The sequence below is a fragment of the Phocoena phocoena genome, chromosome 8 (genome assembly GCF_963924675.1).
Source record: "Phocoena phocoena chromosome 8, mPhoPho1.1, whole genome shotgun sequence".
Taxonomy (NCBI): Eukaryota; Metazoa; Chordata; class Mammalia; order Artiodactyla; family Phocoenidae; genus Phocoena; species Phocoena phocoena.
In genome coordinates, this window is record NC_089226.1 from 43,974,955 (window position 1) to 43,996,911 (window position 21,957).

At 41.5% G+C, this 21,957-nt stretch overlaps 1 protein-coding gene across 1 annotated transcript; it reads left to right on the forward strand.

The window, feature by feature from the left end:
• The first annotated feature begins 19,437 nt into the window (after positions 1–19,437).
• On the forward strand, positions 19,438–20,838 carry LOC136126917 (lysine-specific demethylase 4D-like). Its single transcript, XM_065882370.1, has one exon. It carries the CDS (start codon positions 19,438–19,440, stop codon positions 20,836–20,838), a length of 1,401 nt encoding a protein of 466 aa, XP_065738442.1.
• The last annotated feature ends 1,119 nt before the right edge of the window (positions 20,839–21,957 follow it).

Sequence of the window (21,957 nt, forward strand, 5' to 3'; positions counted from 1 at the left end):
TTTTTTCTCAAGATGCCCAGTGGAAGGATGGAGGGACACGGAGAGAACATATTCTTCTCTCCCGCCCCCGCCGTTCCCCGTCTTCATTCCAACTATGGACAGGTGACAAGGCTCTGTGCAGGCTTCTTGGCCAATGTTTCTGTTTCTCTGGTTGCTGTTCACAGTGTCCAGGCTCTGCTGGTGACAGTCTATCCGTCAGTCCCATGTACCTGGGGCTTGGCTTTTCGGCGGTGGGAATTTGTATTTCCTTGAAATGGGGTTCATCTCCTTCCTTCATCCACTCCTGCCCACTGCTCACAGCACCCAGAGCCTGCTGACCTTTCCTGTGAGACCCTTGACCCCTGGTAGAAAATTCCCATTGCCACCTGGTTCAGGCCGGTTATCTAAGTGACTGTTGCTGTGAGGAGGGCGGCTCATGCCCCATCGTAATGCCAAGGACTCTCCTGGGGGCCAGTCTACTATTGTTTTGTGGGAATGAGGGTCATGGGGTTGTCATTTTCTGAATTTCCCAGAGAAGCTAACAACTTGGGATTTTCTGAAAAAAAAATGTAAATGTTGACAGCTAGTTAAAAAAAAATCTTCCAAGTCCTGATAGCCAAATAAAACATTTCCGGAGCTCAGACTTGCCCCCTGTTCTAAAGAGCCCATTTGGATTGCAAAGATTCCACAAGCCATGGGGGCTAATCCAAATGATCTCGCTGGACCTTTGGAGCTGCTAGAAAAGGGGAGACACCCGGAATCCCCTAAGCCACGTGGCCAAAGGGTTTTAATCCAGTGACTTGTTAGTTTGGTAGCCCCTTTCCTGAAGGCACGTCTTCCTTAGGCCTAAGCGTGGCTGTTTCTGACACTCACATCTAAGACCTCTGTATGTCCTCCTAGGGGGACAGGGGACCTCTCTGCCTGACCTGGGGTCAGATATGGTAGGAGTTGTGCAGGGCAGTTGTATTTCCCTAGGACAGCAAAATGGAACGAAAGAAAGGACGGGTTACACTCTCCAATCTTTTCCCTCCCCTCTTTTCTGCCCTCCCTGAATGACAGACAGCCCCAGCATTTGACAGAGCCCTTGTTTAACGCTGCCACGTCTCTGCTAGTGACCGAATGTTTTTCCCTCAGTATTGTGTTTATACAAGATTATGTGACCTGTGTTTGTTGCTAATATTAGATCTGTAATAGATGCCCTCGTTGGGCCCTCGGTCCATGTGGAGCAGATTAATAATGCAAAGACAAAGGCCTCAAATACTCAGTGACTTTAAGAGCAGAATTTGCTGTAAGGGACAGGGGCGTTACACTGTGTTTGGCAAGTTTAGCGGACAGGCCTGTGAATGAACAGGAATTGAGACCACAGTCTAAATGCCATTGGAATTATAGGCAGAGCTCTTGGGGTAAACGGGCAGGGAGCATAAACCATCCAGAAGAGGCATCCGCATGTGGAGACAAAGAATGATGTGGTTAAAATGACAGGTCATCTAGTCACCACTGGTGGACAAAATTAGGAGACAGGGGAACCAGGTAGTAAGTCTAGGGAGACGGTAGATAGTTCAGTGAACATGGCCAATGTCATGGTTCTTTTTGCTCCTTTCCATTTTTCTCAATAAAGCCTTTTAAGACAGATCAGAGGAGGGTGGTCACATACCAAGTATCTCCTGGATCTTAGCATGGACCACTGGGACTTTCCTTGCCCCTCCCTCATCTTCTTATTGCAAGGTAATTTGTGTTTTATCTTTATTTTATTGAAGTATAGTTGGTGTATCTCTACAATGTTGCATTAATTTCTTCTGAACAGAAAGGAGATTCAGTTATATATATATATATATACATTCTTTTTCATATTCTTGTCCATTATGTTTTATCCCAGGATATTGAGCATAGTTCCCTGTGCTGTACAGTAGGACCTTATTGTTGATCCATTCTATACAAAATAGTTCGCATCTGCTAATCCCAAATTCCCAAACTGTTGTGTTTTTCATTATCTTCTGGATGTGGTTTTTTTTTTTTTCCCAAATTTTTGTTTAGTTGCCTGAACCTTAGCGAAGTTACTGTTGCACAGCGAGGTGGAGATCGCGTCTCATTGTCTCGCCTGCTACACGGGCCCACACACTAGCAGGCATTGTCCTAATGAGCACTTCCTGCCCACAGTGATCCCAGCGCTAGTGCCCCGGAAGGCTACCTGAGACTTGGTCAAGGCCAGTGGATCAAGGGTTTTTCGGCCTCTGGAGGGTTGTGCTGCAAAGGTTCTGTGCTCTCTTGATTTGGAATTGAATTGTCAAGGTGAATCCTGCAGCTAACCTGTTTATAATCTGAGTTTAATCTTTCTGAAAAAAAACCAGAGCCCTAAAAATACCTGTCTTGTAAAATCCAGATTTTTGTAATTGCATTTTTTCCCCCTAAATGAAAGACTGGCCACCTACCTACAGTGAAACTATATGGAAGAAACAAAGTAGTGTTTGCTCAGTTTTGCTATAGGTTAAGTGCTTCACATTGTTTAGTTCATTTCATTCTCATGTCCAAAATGTGAGGTAGGTATTATTATTCCCATTTTACAAATGAGGGACTTAAGGCTCAGAGAACTCAAAAAGCTTATAAATGGCAGAGCTTAGATTTAAATCAAAGTCTCCTGATAGCCAGACCTCTGCTTTTGCCATTTATCTGCACTTCTGGAGTCCTTTTGCAATTGCCAGATGCTGTTATATTCAGACTAAGACAGACAGATATAGACAGAGATAGGACTGAATGTTTGCCTTAATATGTTTTGCAGTGTTAAAAATAAACAGCCATTATTTTAAATTCATAAGTAGTTATAATGGAATAGATACTTAGGCAAATAGATTTCTGAAATAAATGTTTAAATTTCCATGTGGAAAATCAAGATGACCTGGTAGAAAGCTGAGATTGTGAGTTCCAGGACAGCTGAGACCATGTTTTATACACTCTGTGTCTCCCGCAATTAGCCCTGAGCCTAGCCCACAGTGGGGAGGAAGGCAGTCAGTGTCTGCTGAAGGAATAAATAAATGTCTCCTGTAACCACATCAATATTTGGAAAAAAAGAGACCATCTACTTAAGTCAAATGGTCCTCCTTCACCCACTGAACAGACTGTTGTCTTCAACATTACTGCCATAGACTGAGTGTTTGTCTCCCTCCAAAGTTCATGCATTGAAACTTAAGTGATGGTATTTGGAAGTGGAGCTTTGGGGAGGTGATTAGGTCATGAGAGGAGAGCCCTCATGAAAGGGATTAGTGCCTCTAGAAAGAGACCACAGAGAGCTTGCTTGCCCCTTCTGCCATGTGTGTATACAGCAAAAAGACGGCCATCTATGAACCAGGAAGTTGGTTCTCACGAGACACTGACTGTGCTGGCCTCTCGATCTTTGTCTTCCCGGCCTCCAGAACAGTGAGAAATAAATGCTTGTTTCTAAGCCACTACGATATTTTGTTGTACCATCCTGAGAGGACCATGAAAATACTAAATAATATTAACAGGGGTTAGGCAAGAGAGCCAAGCCAAGCAGTTTATCCATATCTGGAGAAGGTGGATTTTGGTCATCTTGCTTCATCAGAACCTCCATTTCCTGTTTGTTTTATAAAATGACTCAGGGCCTTGGTGATCTGTGAACAGCTAGTGTAAATGAAATACTCCTCTGAGTTTTTAAAAAATGTATATTTACAGAACCTACAGTGGTTTCCAAACTTCCACTGAATTTAATATTATTTGCTTTGAAAACGAACTTCATTTTCCCTCTTGTTAGTTTTTCTGTATAAAATTTTAAATACAGAAAAATAAAACAAAATAATTTTACTTACCTATGGTGCAAAGGCAATTATTGAGCTTTTCTCAGTCTTTCATCATCCTTTGCGTATGTTCACACACTGTGATCATACCATGCATAAGTTTTTTATTCTACTTTTCTAATTATTCTTTCTATTATAAACATATTGATAGAACTTCATTTTCCTTTGTTCCTGGCAATTAAAAAAAACTTTCATAATACAAAGGCAATATATGTTGAAGTTCGAAACAGAATGTTCTGCTTTCTCCTGTTGACAGTCGAATATATTTTAAAGGGGACACGCAATCAGCAAGAAACAAAAGGCCAGGGAAGCTCCTTTTGATCCCCTGTCTAAATATATAATATTCACTCATGTCTGTGTGTCTGCCATCTGAATAAACTCCTTTTGGGGCCCAGAGTTGAACTGAATTAACGTTGGTCGGGGAGGCTTAGGAGTTGCTTATAGAACCAGCCTCCAAGGTGCACTAGAGCATCACTGGAAATTTGCTGGTATTTAAAAAATGTGTTTATTGCAGCTTCTCTTACGGAAAGCGGGGTCTACAATTGGAAAACAAGACTTTCATTAGTCACTTGGGGAATGGTAGTCCAAGGATCACTATCCTCTTAAGAGGAGCAGTTGGTTAACTTAGGGCTTTGCATTTGTTCCCTGCTGTATGCAGGTTTGCGGGGAGAGCTGGATTTCTGAGCCTCATTGTCAGAGCTCCTACTTCTCTGCTGTGTCTCAGAGTACCAGTTGCTCTCATAAATGATTAGGAAAAGAATGTTGACCTAAAGAGGCATCCAACTTTTACCTGTCCAAGGTATCCACGTCTCAGTAGGTCTCAATTATATCACCTTTCTGAGATCTTGGCTAAGATAAAGGGATGGGTACCAGATGCTTCTACCAACTCCAGGCCAAGTATTAAGAGCAGCTTCTCTCTTCCCTGGGAAATGGGTCAGTCATGTTATCATTTGCCATTGCTATCTTGGACATTGGTTTAAAAATGAGCTATATAGGTTTTCTCTGATGTAGAAGAGCTATATATATTTTATATCTATATCATCTATTAAATATTCATTTAGTACTGTTTATGTGCTATGTATTTTTCTAAGCTCTTTGTATCCTGAATTTCATCACATCTAAGATGCCATTGATTATAAGCTACACCATTATTTTTCCTGCCACTGAGGCAACTAAACTCTGCTGTGCTATCAACTGTAAATTGCACCTCAATTTCAGACATGTTAAAATGTGAAAAGTGCATGGCTTAGAATTAATGAAACATGGTATATTAATGCATGTTGTCTTAATTAAAACAACTCTAGGAGGTAGGTTCTATCACTATCCTGATTTTGTAGATGAGGAAACTGAGGCATAGAGAGGTTCCACAGTATGCCCAGGAGCACACTGCATTTGCACCCAGACAGTCTAACTCCAGGGCCCAGCTCATAACCACTACACTGTTCTCCCTGCAGATAAGGAAAGCTGAAAAAAAAAAAAAAAGTTTCTGAAAAGTTATTTTAAATATTTCTCTGCATAAGGAGACTCAAAGTTATTCCTGTCTGCAGTTGTCCCCTAACATCTGGATCAATATCCAAAAGCTGAGAAATCCGGAAGTGCTCAGGAGTTCTATGGACCATATGTCCATTTTAGTGCAAGGTCGTGGGGTGAGAGTGTGCATGTGGACCCATGGCTGCTTCTGTGAGGACTGAGGTTGTCTAGTATTACTTCTAGACATCACCCAAGGTTTAGCTTTGCCAGAAAGAAGACAGTTCTGCCCACAGTTTCAAAAGAGCATGATTCAGCCTCCTGTTGGCTTGGGTGTTAACCACCACTTTTGACTCCGAGGCCTTCTGCTTCTCACTTGAGGGTTGAGCCTGGTGTCCTTTCTTAGGTTTAGTCATGATTAGGAATATAAATCAGGCATCCTCACCCAAATAGCACCTACTGCTCAGCCTCCTTGCTTCTCCTCATAATGCAAATGTGGTTAATTTCCTCACTACCTGTCAATTTCATACAAGAGTTTGACAATCAACAGAGAGGAGTGACAAAGAAGTAGCTTCAGGTACCTAGAAATTTAATCATTATTCTAGTTTACAAGCCACAGTTTCAACATATCTCATCATTAAGTATGATTTTACATCATTGCTACTGTTTTTTCAGAGCTACTTCTCCCCAGATTAGCTTCAGCGACCTTTCCCTGCCCTCATAGCACATATCTCTCTTAAAGAGCACTTCTCACACTGTATCGGAACTCCTTGTCTGTCTGTCTGTCTGACTTCCCTACCTACTTCAAGTTTTGTGGTACAAAGTTCTGTATCTGTCTTGCCCTGGGCTAGAGGTGACACAGCATGAAGTCTACATTACAGAACTCACTCGTAGTGTGAAAGTTCCCCAGCGTTGTCCTTCCCTGTCTCAGGCAGAGCATCAGTTAACTTCTGCTTTCTTTTCTGGTTACCCATGGAGCCCTGCGAGGTGCTGGCATGAGAGCAGGGACTAAGTCTAAGCTGGTTCCCCCCGGATGCTCAGCATCTAGCCAGTGCTCATGGTAGATGTTTTAAAAACATTTTGAAAATGAATGAATGGACTAGAGCCAAGAGACTCCAAGTGAAATTTCATGGAAGGATTTTTCTCCCTTTCTTTTATTCATTTATTTAATCCCTGTATTGAATACTTACTATATAGCAGGCACTATGTATATATATGAGGGGGAAGGTAGCAATTAGATACAGGGGAAATGCTGGGATTAATAGACACAATCAGGGAGTTCCCTGGTGGTCCAGTGATTAGGACTCTGTGCTTCCACTGTAGGGGCCTGGGTTCGATCCCTGGTCAGGGAACTAAGGTCCCACAAGCTGCAAAAAAAAGGCACAATCAGAAATGGCCCTTAACATCATGTAGGGCAGGAGGAGGGCAAGGGGTGAGTGAGGACATGCTTGTTAGGAAGATGGATGGCTTGAGGACCTAATGTTTAGCTGGATTGTGTTTTTTAAAAAAGGTAAATGAAAGAGTTGAAGGGATGGGAATACAAGGTGAGAATTCCAGGCCAAGGGAAGTATTTTATGATGCAAAGTCTCAAGGACAAGAGAGAACACTGTCTGTGGTAGAAACTGCAAGAAGTTGAATAGTACTGCTCAGAGCAAAGATGGCCAGGTGGCACAGGCCAGAGGTGAGGCCCAAGAGGAAGGGATCAGATCTCAGTGGTTTGGGGGGCAGGTAGGTAGCAGGGTTTCATCCTAAGGCAAATGGAGAGCAACTGACGGGCTGTAAGAGTAGAATGATGTCATCATGTTTATTTTAGGAAGTCACTCCAGCTGCAGAATGTACTGGCGGGGATGAAGGGATTCAAAACTGGATATGAGAGATGAGGTGGCCGGGACTGCAGGGCTGCAGAAGGGTCTAGTTTGACTCATGTCTTCAAACAGCTTGGAAAGGAATCAACCAAACCACTGAAATCCAAGTAGAATGTCATTTTATTCCACATCAGCCATTATTCTTCCCCTTCAGGTCTTTGCTGACAGCTATTGACACATGTTGGATTGGCATGGGTGTGAGTGCTGAGGCCTAAGAGGATCTGGTTAGAAACCTCGTCCCCAGGAGAAGAGAGTCAGTGGCAAAGAAACGGGACCAGAGGTGATCAAATGGAGACAGTGAATTGTCGCTCATAAAGATGCTGGGAAAGACAGGCTTCCCCTAGAATGAGCTGTCAGTAAAAACTTTAATTAGATCAAGGTACTCCCACGACGTACTGTGTTCTAGAATCTTGCGGTGAGGACATTTGTAATTTGCAAAAGTAAACTCAATATCATCATATAACTTCTCTTTGGAAAGCAGGCAAACAAAAAGAAGCTTTCTTGTTTGTACTATAAAGTAAAAGGAACTAAAGTAGACAAAATCAGCCTGGCTGTGGGATGTGCAAATGTTCTGTGTTATGTGCATGTTGGTCACTGACAGGGGTCTGAGGAAAAAGTAGAATTTGCCAAAGGGGGTGGGGAAGTAGTGGCAGAGATAATTATGCTTATCAAAAGGGGGGGCAGGGATCAAGAAAGTTTGAAAAACAGTGAATTAAAATCATATAAATGCTTTAGTCATAAAAACTGAGAATTTATTTATATATTCTGCATTTTTTCAAACACAATATAATTATCAACTTTGACATCTATCACTCCAGACTCTGTGGTAGCCAATGGGACGCAGAGAATAAGAAGGAACCACCCTGTACCCCAAAGTACATGATCTAGTAGAGAAGACAGAGGAACGATTAATACCCTTACATAACAAGTAGCATAATAGAGCATGTATAAAGAACCTGAGAAAGAGAGGGATTGATTTCTAGTTGTTTGTGTTTAGAGTTGACAACATGAATCGATATTGGGGAACATGTATAATCCTAGATAGTAATATAAATCTTAAAAAATCCCATGAAAACCCTAATCCTCACAGCCTCGCATGGAGGACATGGCAGAGGTGTACAAGGGTAGGGATGACCTGGCTGAGGGACAAGTACCACATGACCAGGGTCATCAACTCCAGATCAAAGGGGACTCCAAGTCAGGTTGTTACTGTGACATCACACTGTATGTGTCTTTTTTTGTTTTTTAAATTAAGAAATAAATTTAGGTTTCATTTCAGGGGCCAAACATAGTCAACCTTTTCAGGTAGTGAAGCCTCCAAGGAATTGGTTCTTAAGCTCCAAAATATGCTCTTCTGACAATTTCTCTCCTATCTTACAGGCTCAACTCATGGATTTGCTGTGACTTAGAGGAAAGTGCAGGCTTAGGAAACAGACGGACCTGGCTCAAATCTGGCTCAGGACTCGCTGATTATGCCATCTTGGACAAGCATCTGAAAGCTCTGGTCCCGTTCCCCACGGGGCACACTGAGGAAATAAGATTAAATAATAAGATGTGAGTGAAGGCACCCTACTAGTCACTCTGCTTCTGTCTCTACCACGACCGCAGTAAAGGTACGATCTCTCATCTGGATCTTTATAAATGTTTGTCTTCATTTATTCTGGGCCACTCCAGTCTGTCCATTTCTGCACAGAAAACAAATGTGATTGTGTCTCTGCCATTGAAAGATCAAAAGCCTCACCATGATTTATATAATATTTCTTTCCAAACTGCAGGACATGAGCCATTAGTGGGTCATAGAAACAACTTTGTGGGTTACCAGCAGCATATTTTTTAAAGGGGAACAAAATAGAACACAGCAGAAATACTAGATTGCAATGTCAATTTTAAGCATAAGCATTGTTACATGAAGCTTGTTTTCACAATATGGGTCCAGGTTTTAGTATCTTCTGAGAGAAGAAATAAGTGCACCCGTGAAATAAAAATAGGACAATGGTCGGGGGCAGATAAGGAAGCTATATACACTTGAAAAGGCTATGGGGACAGAAATGAGCTGTTAAATATTAAAAGTTTGATAGGAGAAATGAAAAAGGCAATAGAAGTAGGTTTACAAGATAAGGATGAGAGAAAATTTCAGAAGATAAAGCATAGTAATAAGGGGATAGAAAACTGGAAGAAGAAAAGACCCAAGAATTGGAGGTCCAGTCCATGAGGTCTGATATCCAAATACAGGAGAAAATGTATAGAGGGAAAAACTAGAGGAAGTTGTCAAAGAAGGAACTAAAAAGTTTTCATAAAACTAAAGAACCAGAATTTTGAGACGGAAGAAATTTAAGAGCACTGGGACAAAGAAAAGCTCCTATAAACTAATAGAGAGGAAGACAACAAACTAGGACTAGGAATCATACTTACATCTCCCTTATTCCTCATATCATACTCGCAAAACTATAAAAAAAGTTAATAAACCCCAAAACCCCAGTTAGAATTAAAGGTATAACTAAAATCCAAATTAAAAGTACAACTACCATAGAAAGAGGAAAAACCCCATAAGATAATATTTATCTGTCTGTGGATGGGCAAATAACTTTCTAACTTTCTAAACATAACGACCATGAAAGGCATTACAAAGGAAAAGACCCACTCAACATTTTAATATATTAAAATGAAATATATGCCAAAACCATTTAAAATTAACTATAAATTGAAGAAATGGCAAACGGGGAAAAAACTATGAACAGATTAAACAAAGGGTTTAACATGTAAAGTATTCACATGAGCAATTTGTAAAATGTTCATATACTGTGTAAAATATGCAAAATAGTCACATAATATATAAAATGTTCATGTAAGTAGATGAGAAAAAACACTAGAACCGTATTAGAGAAAAATGGGCAAAGGATATGAACCAATACAAATGGCTAGATTCACTGAAGAAGAAAAAATCAATCTTAGTTGTAATTTAAGAAATATAATTTAAAACTTGAGCTACACATTTACACCAAAATTTTTCACAATAATTTTCTTACCAAAGTATTAAAGATTGTTTTTCAGAGTAAAGTTAATGGTGAGGATGTAAAGTGATATGTTTCCGGAAAGGTTTGGCGATACATTGTAAGTATTTTTAGTGTTTAAATCTTGCAATGCCGTAATTCCATTTCTAGATATGTAATCCAAGGCATTTCATTATTTAATGTTTTACCAAATATACTGATCTAGGTACTGAAGTATAGGATATTTATAGGGGATTAGTAATACTTGTGGAAAAGTAAAAAACAAAATAACTGTCCAATAATAGGGGGAACGTTGAGTCACTTATCTCCATCAAATAGAATTTATTTTGCCATCAAATAATATGGGTATAATTATTTTCAATAAACGGTAAGTAGACTTTCTAACTTCAGAGGAAATTTATTAAACACAGCATTTAGATATTGGCTGTCAGCAGAAACAATGGCTAACTTCTGAGGCATTCTGTCAACAATCCTCATCTGAAATAATAGCTTTGAAATATGCACGGAACATAAAAGACAAGAAGGCTTTCCTGCTGTCCTGAAATTGTTGAGCAATCTGTACAATAAGCAAACTGGACAATGGCCACAGTGAGAGGATTTATTAAACTGACTTCACAGCTTACCTTCCCCAGTTTAAAACACACACACACACCAGGAAAGCTTGGAGGAATTATTTTTGAAAGACTCCGAATTTCCAGAAGTCCATCAAGTCTAATCGTTGTGCTAAAAATACTTTTCTTCAATTGTCAGAATTGTCAAGTTTCCTTAGGTGAAGAATTTCTGTGTTACTGGGGATACCATGCATAAGGGTAAAATGGAAGAGTAACTGAAACGAAAGGGTACTTATTCTCAACTAGTACCTGTGGCTCCAATTGAAAGAAACATGGAGGCGGTTTCACAGTAAAAGCAACCTCTGAGACCCATAGAGAAGACATTTGTCTGGAGCAGTGAAGGATCACCGGAATTGTAATCGGCAAATTCTGAGAAGTTTTGATTTGCGCACAGAGTTACACTTACAAAATCAGAGTGTTTCCTTTTGATGCTCAATATCTGAAGACTAATGTGTATCTAGATTATTTATTTTATAAACATGGTAGCCCGGCCTCATTCCTCCTAGGATCCTTAGAAATGTAAAAAGGCAATAATTTATTTTATAAAACAAATACAGGGGACTTCTCTGGCTGTCCAGTGGTTAGGACTCTCTGCTTCCACTGCAGGGGGACGGGTTTGATCCCTGGTCAGGGAACTAAGATCCCCCATGCCACATGGCAAAGCCAACAAAAACAAAAACAAACAAAAACAAATATGCAACTCTAGCCTTGTTTTAGTTGTCTATTAATAATTCAATAAGAAATGACGGCCTGTGTGATATTCATAATCAGCATTTTATGGTTTATTACGGGAAAGGCCCTCAGCATGGTATTTAAATTTTTGACATTAATTTTCCTTCTAAATTGTTTCACTCTTCACTTTTCATTTCTTTAGAGGAAGTTTTCACATAGAATGAAAATTTTTATTATATATTTTATAGTTTTAAATAAAATCATTGTAGAAGAATTTTTAAAATTAAAAATTAGGGTGAGATAGGCAGATTATCACATGATACAGGTGACCGCTACTTGTAGATCCTCAGGGTCTAGCTTGAGTGGTGACAGCTATAAGTAGGAGAGGAAGGCAAGCTGGATCCTTGGCTTCTTATATAAGGAAGGAGAGCACAGGAAGCCTCCCTGGGGTATACAGATGTCCCTGGGGCCTCACAGTAGACTGTCATGGGATCCCCTGACATCACCGATTATATGACTAGGGAGAGGGAGATGTAATAACCAACGGTAACTGGGATACTGTATTCCCATCCTTAGAAAAAAAGATTTCTAAAGGAGGAAGTTAATTTCAGGATAAAGATGATCAGTTTGTACTAAAGAAGTTGGTTTGCAGGGGCTCAGTGGCCAGTCAAGAATGAAAAGCAAATCAGAAGCACAGGAGAAAGTCAGTGCTATTAGAGAAAACTATGGCACTAAATAATATCTTTAAAGAGAGAGAGTGTGATACTAAAGAATGTCGTGAACATAAAAAGGAAATTTAAAGGGAGAAATAAAAAGAGTTAAAAGAGAGATGAGAATTGAGCTTTGAAATAAGACTGCATTTGTGTAGTAGAAAAAGAAGTGGAACCAAGGAGAAAGAAAAGAACCAGAGAAGACTATCAGTGCCCTGGAGATCAGAGACATTTTAGGAGGAAGGAGGTGTGCCATGAATCAGTGATGTAGAGAGATAAAGTGTAACCCATGGAGCAGCACTTGGGAGACGATGTGATGATTTACAGAGATGAATTTCAGTGGAGAAGTGGGGTCAGAATCATAGGCAGAGAGAGATGAGGAAATGTTTTTGTAAACGTAGATTACTTTTGCTTATGTTTTGACATGTTGGGTATTGAAATGAAGGTAAGAGAAAGGATGCAGCTTAAATCAGGAAACAGACTGATGACTGATGATTTAACTCTTTACAGAGGTGACAGTGATCATTTAATTGACCATAGTTTGGGAATGCATGGGAGGTGTCAATTTAAGGAGTTTTAAATGGCAAGATTAGCTCTGGAGAGGGGGAGTATCTTCTCTTCTCCTGAGACAGGAGAGTAGGAAGAAAGATGGGGTGTAACCAAGAGGAGAGAGACTGCAGTGTGCGCCAAATGATTTTAGTTACTTATTTTTTCAATAAACATTTTTGGAGTGTGCACTATATGAAGTACCAAGATCCCTTGGAAAATATGATGATGAAAAAGGCCTAGAAAATGCTCTCAAAGTAGTTTTATATGGAAGGTAAGTCAAGTACAAAAATAACTCTAGGGATTGAGAACACAAGCTATTAACTTAAATATAAATGTTTCTACACCTCAGTTTCTTCCTCCATAAAATGGGAATAATGATAGTACCACCTATGTTTCCAGCATCCCATTCTCTTTCTAGCTTACATTTCCGAGTGTTCTAATAGAAGTATTTGACCTAATGGAGACATTCAGCCCATGAATCAAACACTGTTTCATTCTCCATCATTGCCCTCATGTTCTCATTTCCTTTTTTACCCAGGATAAATTTACTGGCCCATCATTTTAATCACTCTCTTATCCCTCCATCCAATCCGTCAAGACACTTGTTCCTCTCTCCTTGAGATACACATGGCTGGAAAACCCTAACCCTGATGAAACCTAACTATTTGCTTTCTTCCCACCTTTTGAGGCCCCTTATGAATGGAAGAAAATTCCACAAAGTCATAAAAGACGACTTCAGGAAACACATCAGGGCCAAGGCACACATAGGCTCTGCATTTCTTCAGCATCTACATGGAGAGGCATCCCATGTGGAGAAGGGTTTTGTTATAGTGGAGGCCCCTTCCCCATTGCTCTTCCTTCATATAGGGCTTTGATGACAGCCACTTTATTAGGAAAGGGACCTTCAGACTGCTTGGGGAATTAAACTGCCTACATATAATGCCAGCCATTTACAGGAGCCGTCTGGGAAAGCCAGCAGCCCTGTACGTTAGGAGGCACCTGGGGACCTTGGGCCCTTTTGGATGCTATAGCCGTCCAGTCATGGAAGGAGTCTAGGCTAGCCTACTGTTCAGGCATCCTAGGATGAACATCTAGGGTCATTTATGAACAATGCTCCTCCTTCATAACAGCCTATCCCCAAGACCCTTGAGTGCTCATCAGGTGTTTCTCGAATAGGAAGAGAGATGTTATTTGGCTTCCACCGAATCTTTAGAGGCTAAATTCACTGCATTTGTCACACTCCCTCAGGGATAGGCTAGATTGTCAACCAATTCCCCTCCCCACCATTTATTACCAATACATTCTGTAGAAACCTTGAGATTGTTTCTTCTATCGTTGACATTAAAGTTAGAAAAGGAGAAAAGCGAATTCTTTTGATCCTCCATTACCTATCTTCTGCATATTCCATGGTGCATGAGGCTCCAGGGCGGAGGTACAAAGAGCTACTACTGCTCACTGAAGGGGCCCTGCCATCAGTATTCGGGTCTGCAGGAAACATTCGTTTTACGTACTCTTTTTTTTTTTTTAATCATTATTGGAGTATAATTGCTTTACAATGGTGTGCTAGTTTCTGCTTTATAACAAAGTGAATCAGTTATACATGTGCATATGTTCCCATATCTCTTCCCTCTTGCATTTGATGCACTCTTACAAACGCTACCAGCAGGGGTCACAGAGAGCAAGCCCTTCCTTGGCTATTATTTTGTCCCTGATCCCAGACCCAAAGGATAAAGGTGTTATGTTTAAGCCAAATAGTGGTGACCTCTTTGGGGAGAGAGACGGTGGAGGATTGGGCCCCAGCCCCAGCTTCCTCTTGTCTTGAATGGACCCCAGATAACATATAGGGACCTCTGGCACCTCTTGCAGACCATAGGAGATGTGGGGAGTTTCTATTACTTGGAACAATGGCAGGTCAGCTGATCTTAGTCTTATTGGGGAGACTAAAGGGTGAGGAAGGTTCAATGCCTTTGTTCCCTAAAGGCAGTTGAGCTCTTCCTCACCGATTTCTTTAGCGTGGTTTTCTTCTCCTCTCCCTGGTTCTTGTGCTGACCAGATACTAGTGGTGTTTAATGCCCTGACCACTGTGCTAGCTCCGCCCATTCTGGCAGCTTTCCCAGGGAAATCCCTCTGTACCTAAAAGGACCCTGAAATTTGTATAACCTTTAGATGCTATATATTTTCTTGTAAGAAATCTTAAAGGAAAAATTTCAGGCAAAACACCTGTGTTTTGTGGGCTGATAACTTTAAAAATGAGGCCTTTTACTAGACAGTTGGAAGAGCTGATTCCATTCAATTGTGATGGCATCAGGAATGATGCAGTTAGGGTGGGGCTGAGTTGAGTAGAATCTGGGAGAGATACATGGGTACTGACCATCAGTTCAGGTTTCACTTGAAACTGTTTTCTTGAGAGAGTACCTGTTTTCCTGGAAGGAAAATTGTCTCTACTTTTATCCAAAACAAGAAGATCAGAGGAGACTTCACTGAAAAGGTGATGTTTGGGCTGAGGCTTGAGAGTTGCCATGGTGCTAAGACCATCAGACAAGAGTATACCAGCCTTTTTTGAGACACAGCCAGGAATGTGTTTGGAAGGAGAAAGCAAGGAGCAGGGTACAAAGGGGTGAGCTCAATAGGTGATGGTGGGCCAGATCACTTAGGGACTTTTAGGACATTCGAAGGATTCGAAGTGGGGTGGAATAGGTGTGCCTGACGTTTGAGGACAGGGAAAAGTGAAAGAGAATATTTGAATGGTGGAAATTAAGGGAGCTTAAGAGGATTAGGAAACAGTATTAAGGGAGCACTTGAAATTGGGTTAATGAGATAGTTTGCTTTTTGCTTTTTTTCTTTTTTTATTTGTACACATATATTTTCTGTCCTAAAATTATAACTATTACATATGCTCCATAGAGTTCAAGTTGAACATGGAGTATACATAGTGAAATTTATTTTTGACATTGTTTTCTATATGTTTTTTTTCACACACACACACTGTATTTTAGTTTTACAAGAGAGAAATAAACTGACACAAAGCATTGTAAATGGATGACCACAAGAAAAGCAACAATGATTGCAATTACCAAACACGAAACACGCTCATACTATGTCATAATAGTGACATTCAGTCCAGTAATCTTCTGCTGTAACAGCTCCTTTACTTTGCAGTGAAAATTGACTTGTATATTTTTTGCCTCTGAGTTCTTGTGGGATTTTTTTTTTATTCAAACAGAAAGTCACAAACATTATAATCATCCTCATCAGTTCACTCATTCCCAGGTAACTAATTTTTTATTCTTCTTGATGTTTTGTAAGGCACTTTTATGAATTCATCAGTTTGCCATTAGAGTTTTGAAAATGCTTATTTGTTCAATTACACAGTATACTCAGTTACCAAAAACCTGTACTTGTCAGAGTGTTTTCCATGAATTCCTTGAAGATGAAACCCTTTCATAGGAATATTTTTGCAAAAGCATCAGAGTACCGCAGTACTCTCTGTAAATGACAAAAGACGTAAAAATGACAACGGTTAAAGGTTTGTTGAAAGTTCATAATAATGCAACTGATAAGGAAATTTAGTTATTTCTGAGATATACATTTTAAAGTAATAACTAGTATTATGACTTATAACATTATACCAGAACATATAAGATATTTAGAAGTTTCGTGTAATGTCTGAAACATTTATTTTAACGTATTTCCATACAAATAACCTAAAGAAAGTTCAGTATTAGCTGTTTTTTTTTATATATACTGCAGGTTATTAGTCATCAATTTTATACACATCGCTGTATACATGTCAATCCCAATCGCCCAATTCAGCACACCACCATCCCCACCCCACCACAGTTTTCCCCACTTGGTGTCCATACATTTGTTCTCTACATCTGTGTCTGAACTCCTGCCCTGCAAAGCGTTTCATCTGCACCATTTTTCTAGGTTCCTCATACATGTGTTAATATACGACATTTGTTTTTCTCTTTCAAATAACTTTACTCTGTATGACAGTCTCTAGATCCCCCACGTCTCAACAAATGATGCAATTTCATTCTTTTTTATGGCTTACTAATATTCTGTTGTTTATATGTACCATGATTTCTTTATCCATTCATCTGTCAATGACATTTAGGTTGCTTTCATGACCTGGCTATTGTAAATAGTGTTGCAATGAACATTGGGGTGCATGGGTCTTTTAGAATTATGGTTTTCTCTGGGTATATGCTCAGTTGTGGGATTGCTGGATCATATAGTAGTTCTGTTTTTAGTTTTTAAGGAACCTCCATACTGTTCTCCATAGTGGCTCTATCAACTTACATTCCCACCAACAGTGCAAGAGGGTTTCATTTTTCTAATAATTAGTGATGTTGAGAAGCTTTTCATGTTGATGCATCTCTTTTTCCTAACTTTAATGAGAATGTTACATTTGTTTCACAGTTAAGAATGATCCTTGCTATTTTTTACCTTGAAATTCTTTATCTTACAAAACAAGTTTCTCTTGATGCTTTGCAAGTAAGAATGTAAAATCATGAATGGATTTGGCATTTCATCAAATGCTTTTTTGGTGCTTATAAGATGATGGTAGTTTTCATTTACTTTGTTAATATTCTGAATTATATCATTAAATTTTCCAGTGTTGAATCATCCTTCCTTTCTATTTGGTCATGATGTATTATTCTTTTATTATATTGCTGTATTTCATTGGATGACATTCCAGTTTATGTTTTCATCTATGCTTATAAACAATGATGGCCTGTAGCTTTATTTTTTTATTGTCCTTTTTTCGTTTTGCTATCAGAGATCAGAATAGCCTCATCTGAGTAGCTTTCCAACTTTTTCTGTACTCTGAGACAATTTGCACAGTAAGAGTTAACTGTTTCTTGCAACTTTTCTAGATTCACATATAAAATAATGTGTCCCCTGGACTTTCAGGTGTCGTACTTTGAACCAGCTTCTTATACTGGGGTATTATTCAAGCTTTCTGGTGTTTCTTGGATCCATTTTGGATATGTTTCCTCTCCAGAAAATTATTCTTTTCTCTTATCTTTTGAAAATCTTGCTGTCACGTTTCTCCTACGATTCTCTTTTGAGATTTTAAAAGTTCTTTTGTACACTATTTCATTCCTAGTGGTTTATTTTCCCCTTCTTTCTTAGGCGCAGTTATGCCCATGTTTTTTTTTTTTGTTTTTTTTTTTGCGGTACACGGGCCTCTCACTGTTGTGGCCTCTCCCATTGCGGAGCACAGGCTCAGGACGCGCAGGCTCAGTGGCCATGGCTCACGGGCCCAGCCACTCCGCGGCATGTGGGATCTTCCCGGACCGGGGCACGAACCCGCGTCCCCTGCATCGGCAGGCGGACTCTCAACCACTGCGCCACCAGGGAAGCCCCTATGCCCATGTTTTATTGCTATCCTTAATTTCTTCCAAGAATAATTTTGGTCATCAGTATTTGGTGTTGTATGTGTTTTCTTTCATTAACTTTTCTTTATTCTTCGTTATTTTTCACTCCTACCCCTTCTTTCTCTTCTTCTATTTTGTAGCTTCTTCAATTGAATGTTTAGTTCATATATTTTCAATCACCCTTCCTTTTCCTTTTGGTACAATGAAAGATATCTGTCTCCTTTAATGCTTTTCACCCTAAACTATATTTTAAAATTTATTTAAATAATTTAAATAAATTAAAAAAAATTATTTCACAGAAATTTGTAAAAATCATCATAACGTGATGATTTATGACAGTGAGCCATTCTGATGGCTGTGTAACCAGCACCTGGCTTCAGGATAGAATATTCACATTATTCTAGAGACTTCCTCACACCCCCATTCACAACCTCTCTCTCTCACAAAGGTAACCACTACTCTGACTTCTAACACAGATTACGTTGTCTCCTTTTTCTCTTTATATAAATGGAAGCAAAGAATAGGTATTCTTTTGGGTCTGGATAATTTTGCTCAGTATTCGGTTTATAGAATTATTCTTATATTTTCATGTAGTTCTTGTTTATCTTCATTGCTGTATTGTATTCCATTGTATGAATACACTACAGTGTACTTAACCATTCTAATGTTGACTGGCATTTGAGTTGTTTCCAGTGTTTGGCTACTGAAATAATGCTTTTCTGAACATTCTTGGAATTGACTTTCATTGCACAGATATACACATATCCTAGGCATGAATCATAGCACATGGGTAAGTTCAGTTTTAGTGGACACTGTCCAAATAGTTTTTCAAAGTGAATGTAATGATTTCCATTCTCCTTACTAGAGTACAGGAGTTTTCACTGTTCACAACAACACCATTTCTTGTACTGTCAATCTTATGAAATTTTAGCCTTTCTTTGAATATGCAATTATATTCCATGGTGGTGTGTTATTTGTAGTTCCCTAGTAACTATCTCCAAACATTAGTTTGCAACCTGTCTGTATTGTATTTTTTCTTAGGTTTTGTTTCCAATACTGCCCTGAAGACACGACATTTGGGATACCCACCCAGGGCTGGGTGGTGATTCACTAGAGCTCAAGAGGCCAGAGCCAAGTGTCAACCAAGGACATCACAGACTTGCATGCTCAGCCAGCATCAGTCCTGAGCAAGGCTTCTGCCCAGCGTGGAGTCCCCTGCAGAATCAGCAAGCCTAAGAAATATTATCAACTCATTGCACTAAAGTCTCCTGGGGGTTCCTGCTGATATACTCCAACCCATTTTTGAAAAAGTAGTGTTTTCCAGCATCCTCACCTATCCAGAACATAAGTAAAAACTTGGGAGTTTCTTGCTTATTAATGAAAGCTATGAAGTCTAAGTCCAACTGGGCCCAGAACCCAAGTTGTAGCATAATGGTATTTCATCCAACCAAAGAAGAGTTTAATGATTTCAATAAATACATTGCTTATATGGAATCCCAAGGTGCACACCGAGCAGGCCTGGCTAAGATAATTCCACCCCAGGACTGGAAAGCCAGAAAGACCTATGATGACATCGATGACATCTTAATAGCTGCTCCCCTCCAGCAGGTGATTTCTGGGCAGGCAGGTGTGTTTACTCAGCACCACAAAAAGAATAAAGCCATGACCGTGAGCGAGTATCGCCGGTTAGCAAACAGTGAAAGACACCAGACTCCATTCTACTCTGATTTTGAGGATCTGGAGCGAAAATATTGGAAAACGCGCCCCTATGGTTCACCAGTATATGGTGCGGACGTCAGTGGCTCCTTATTCGATGAGAACACGAAGCAGTGGAACCTTGGACATCTGGGAACCATTCAGGACCTGCTGGAACAGGAGTGCGGAGTGGTCATCGAGGGCGTCAACACCCCCTACCTTTACTTTGGCATGTGGAAGACCGCCTTCGCCTGGCACACGGAGGACATGGACCTTTACAGCATCAACTACCTGCACTTCGGGGAGCCCAAGACTTGGTACGCGGTGCCCCCGGAGCACGGCCGGCGCCTGGAACGCCTGGCCAGGGAGCTTTTCCCGGGCAGCTCGCGGGGCTGTAAGGCCTTCCTGCGACACAAGGTGGCTCTCATCTCGCCCACGGTCCTCAAGGACAACGGCATCCCCTTCGGTCGGGTCACTCAGGAGGCTGGAGAGTTCATAGTGACGTTTCCCTATGGCTGCCACTCTGGCTTCAACCATGGTTTCAACTGCGCGGAAGCCATCAATTTCGCCTCCCCGCGCTGGATCGATTATGGCAAAGTGGCGTCGCAGTGCAGCTGCGGGGAGGCCCAGGTCGCCTTCTCCACGGACGCCTTCGTGCGCATCCTGCAACCGAAGCGCTACGAGCTGTGGAAACGCGGGCAGGACCGGACCGTGGTGGACCACACGCAGCCCACGGAGCCCAGCAGCCAGTTCCTGAATGCCTGGAGGGAGGTCTGCGCTCCGCCGGAGGCACGGTCCGTCCCGCAGCGCCTCGCACCGCCGTCCGCCCGTGGCCGCCTGCCATGGGACCCGCTGTCGAGCCCCTGTGGATCCTGCGTCCCCGCCCCCCTCGCCGGCCCGGGGTTCTTGCTCTGTTGCCCAGTTCGGGGCTGCGGCTGCCTACAGCTCCGCGGAACCCGGCCTGACTCCGCCGCTGCCCGCAGGTCCATCTGCTGCGGATCTCCACCTACCTGGACGATACGGTCCTCGTCGTCGTCCTCGGGAAGAGGGGACTCAGGATCCGACTGTCCGGGCCCGGACTAAGAGGCGCCTCTCCTTCGACACAACGCACCCATCTCTGGACGTTGAAGCTCAGCTCCCGTTTGCTGGCGATCCCTTGATGGACAGCCCTGCATTGCTGAGTCCATGGCTGCAGCATCCTTCTAAGCCTTCCGGGTGCTGTTGTGCCCCTGCCCTTCAACCCTTGGGTCCTCCATTGGATCCCGAAAATCCGATGCACCCTGGCCCATGCCTGCCATCTCTGGAGGGTATTACATCCAGTGTCCTTGACAGCCTCCCTTTGATTCCTCCCTATGTCCCTGGGACTGTGAGAGTGTTTCCCAGGGACGATGCTGGGAACTGCAGGGCACCCATGAACTTCCGTGAGGGTTTAAGTTTGAACCACTCTTATGCCTCTAAGAGTCTTGTCCCAGCTGCAGAGACCAGTCTTCTGCACACCCTTGACTGTGATCCCCTGGGGCTAAAGCTAGAGACACCTGCATCTCTCGAGTCCTGCGAGGAATTTCTCACCAATGCATGGTATTCGATCTGTGAGCCCATGACTACTGAAGAATTTGCTAAATGTGATTTTATCTGACCCTCCATCCCAGAAACCACAGAAGCTTTTTTTTAAATAAATGTATTAATTTTTGGTTGCATTGGGTCTTTGTTGCTGCGTGTGGGCATTCTATAGATGTGGCGAGCAGGGGGGCTACTCTTCATTGTGGTGTGTGGGCTTATTGCAGTGGCTTCTTTTGTTGCAGAGCATGAGATCTAGGCACACAGGCTTCGGTAGTTGTGGCACATGGGCTTAGCAGTTGTAGCTCGTGGGCTCTAGAGCGCAGGTTCAGTAGGTGTGGTGCATGGGCTTAGTTGCTCCGCGGCATGTGGGATCTTCCCGGGCCAGGGCTCGAACCCGTGTCCCCTGCATTGGCAGGTGGATTCTTAACCACTGCACCACCAGGGAAGTCTCTAAAAGAATCATCTTTAATGGATATGGGCTCAGTCAGAGATTCTAAAACTATGGTCCAGCACCAACAGCAGCATCTCATAATTTGTTAGATGTGCAAATTCTGTGGCTCCACCTCAGATCTACTGAATCAAGAATCTTTGTGGTTGGGCTTCCCTGGTGGCGCAGTGGTTGGGAGTCCACCTGCTGATGCA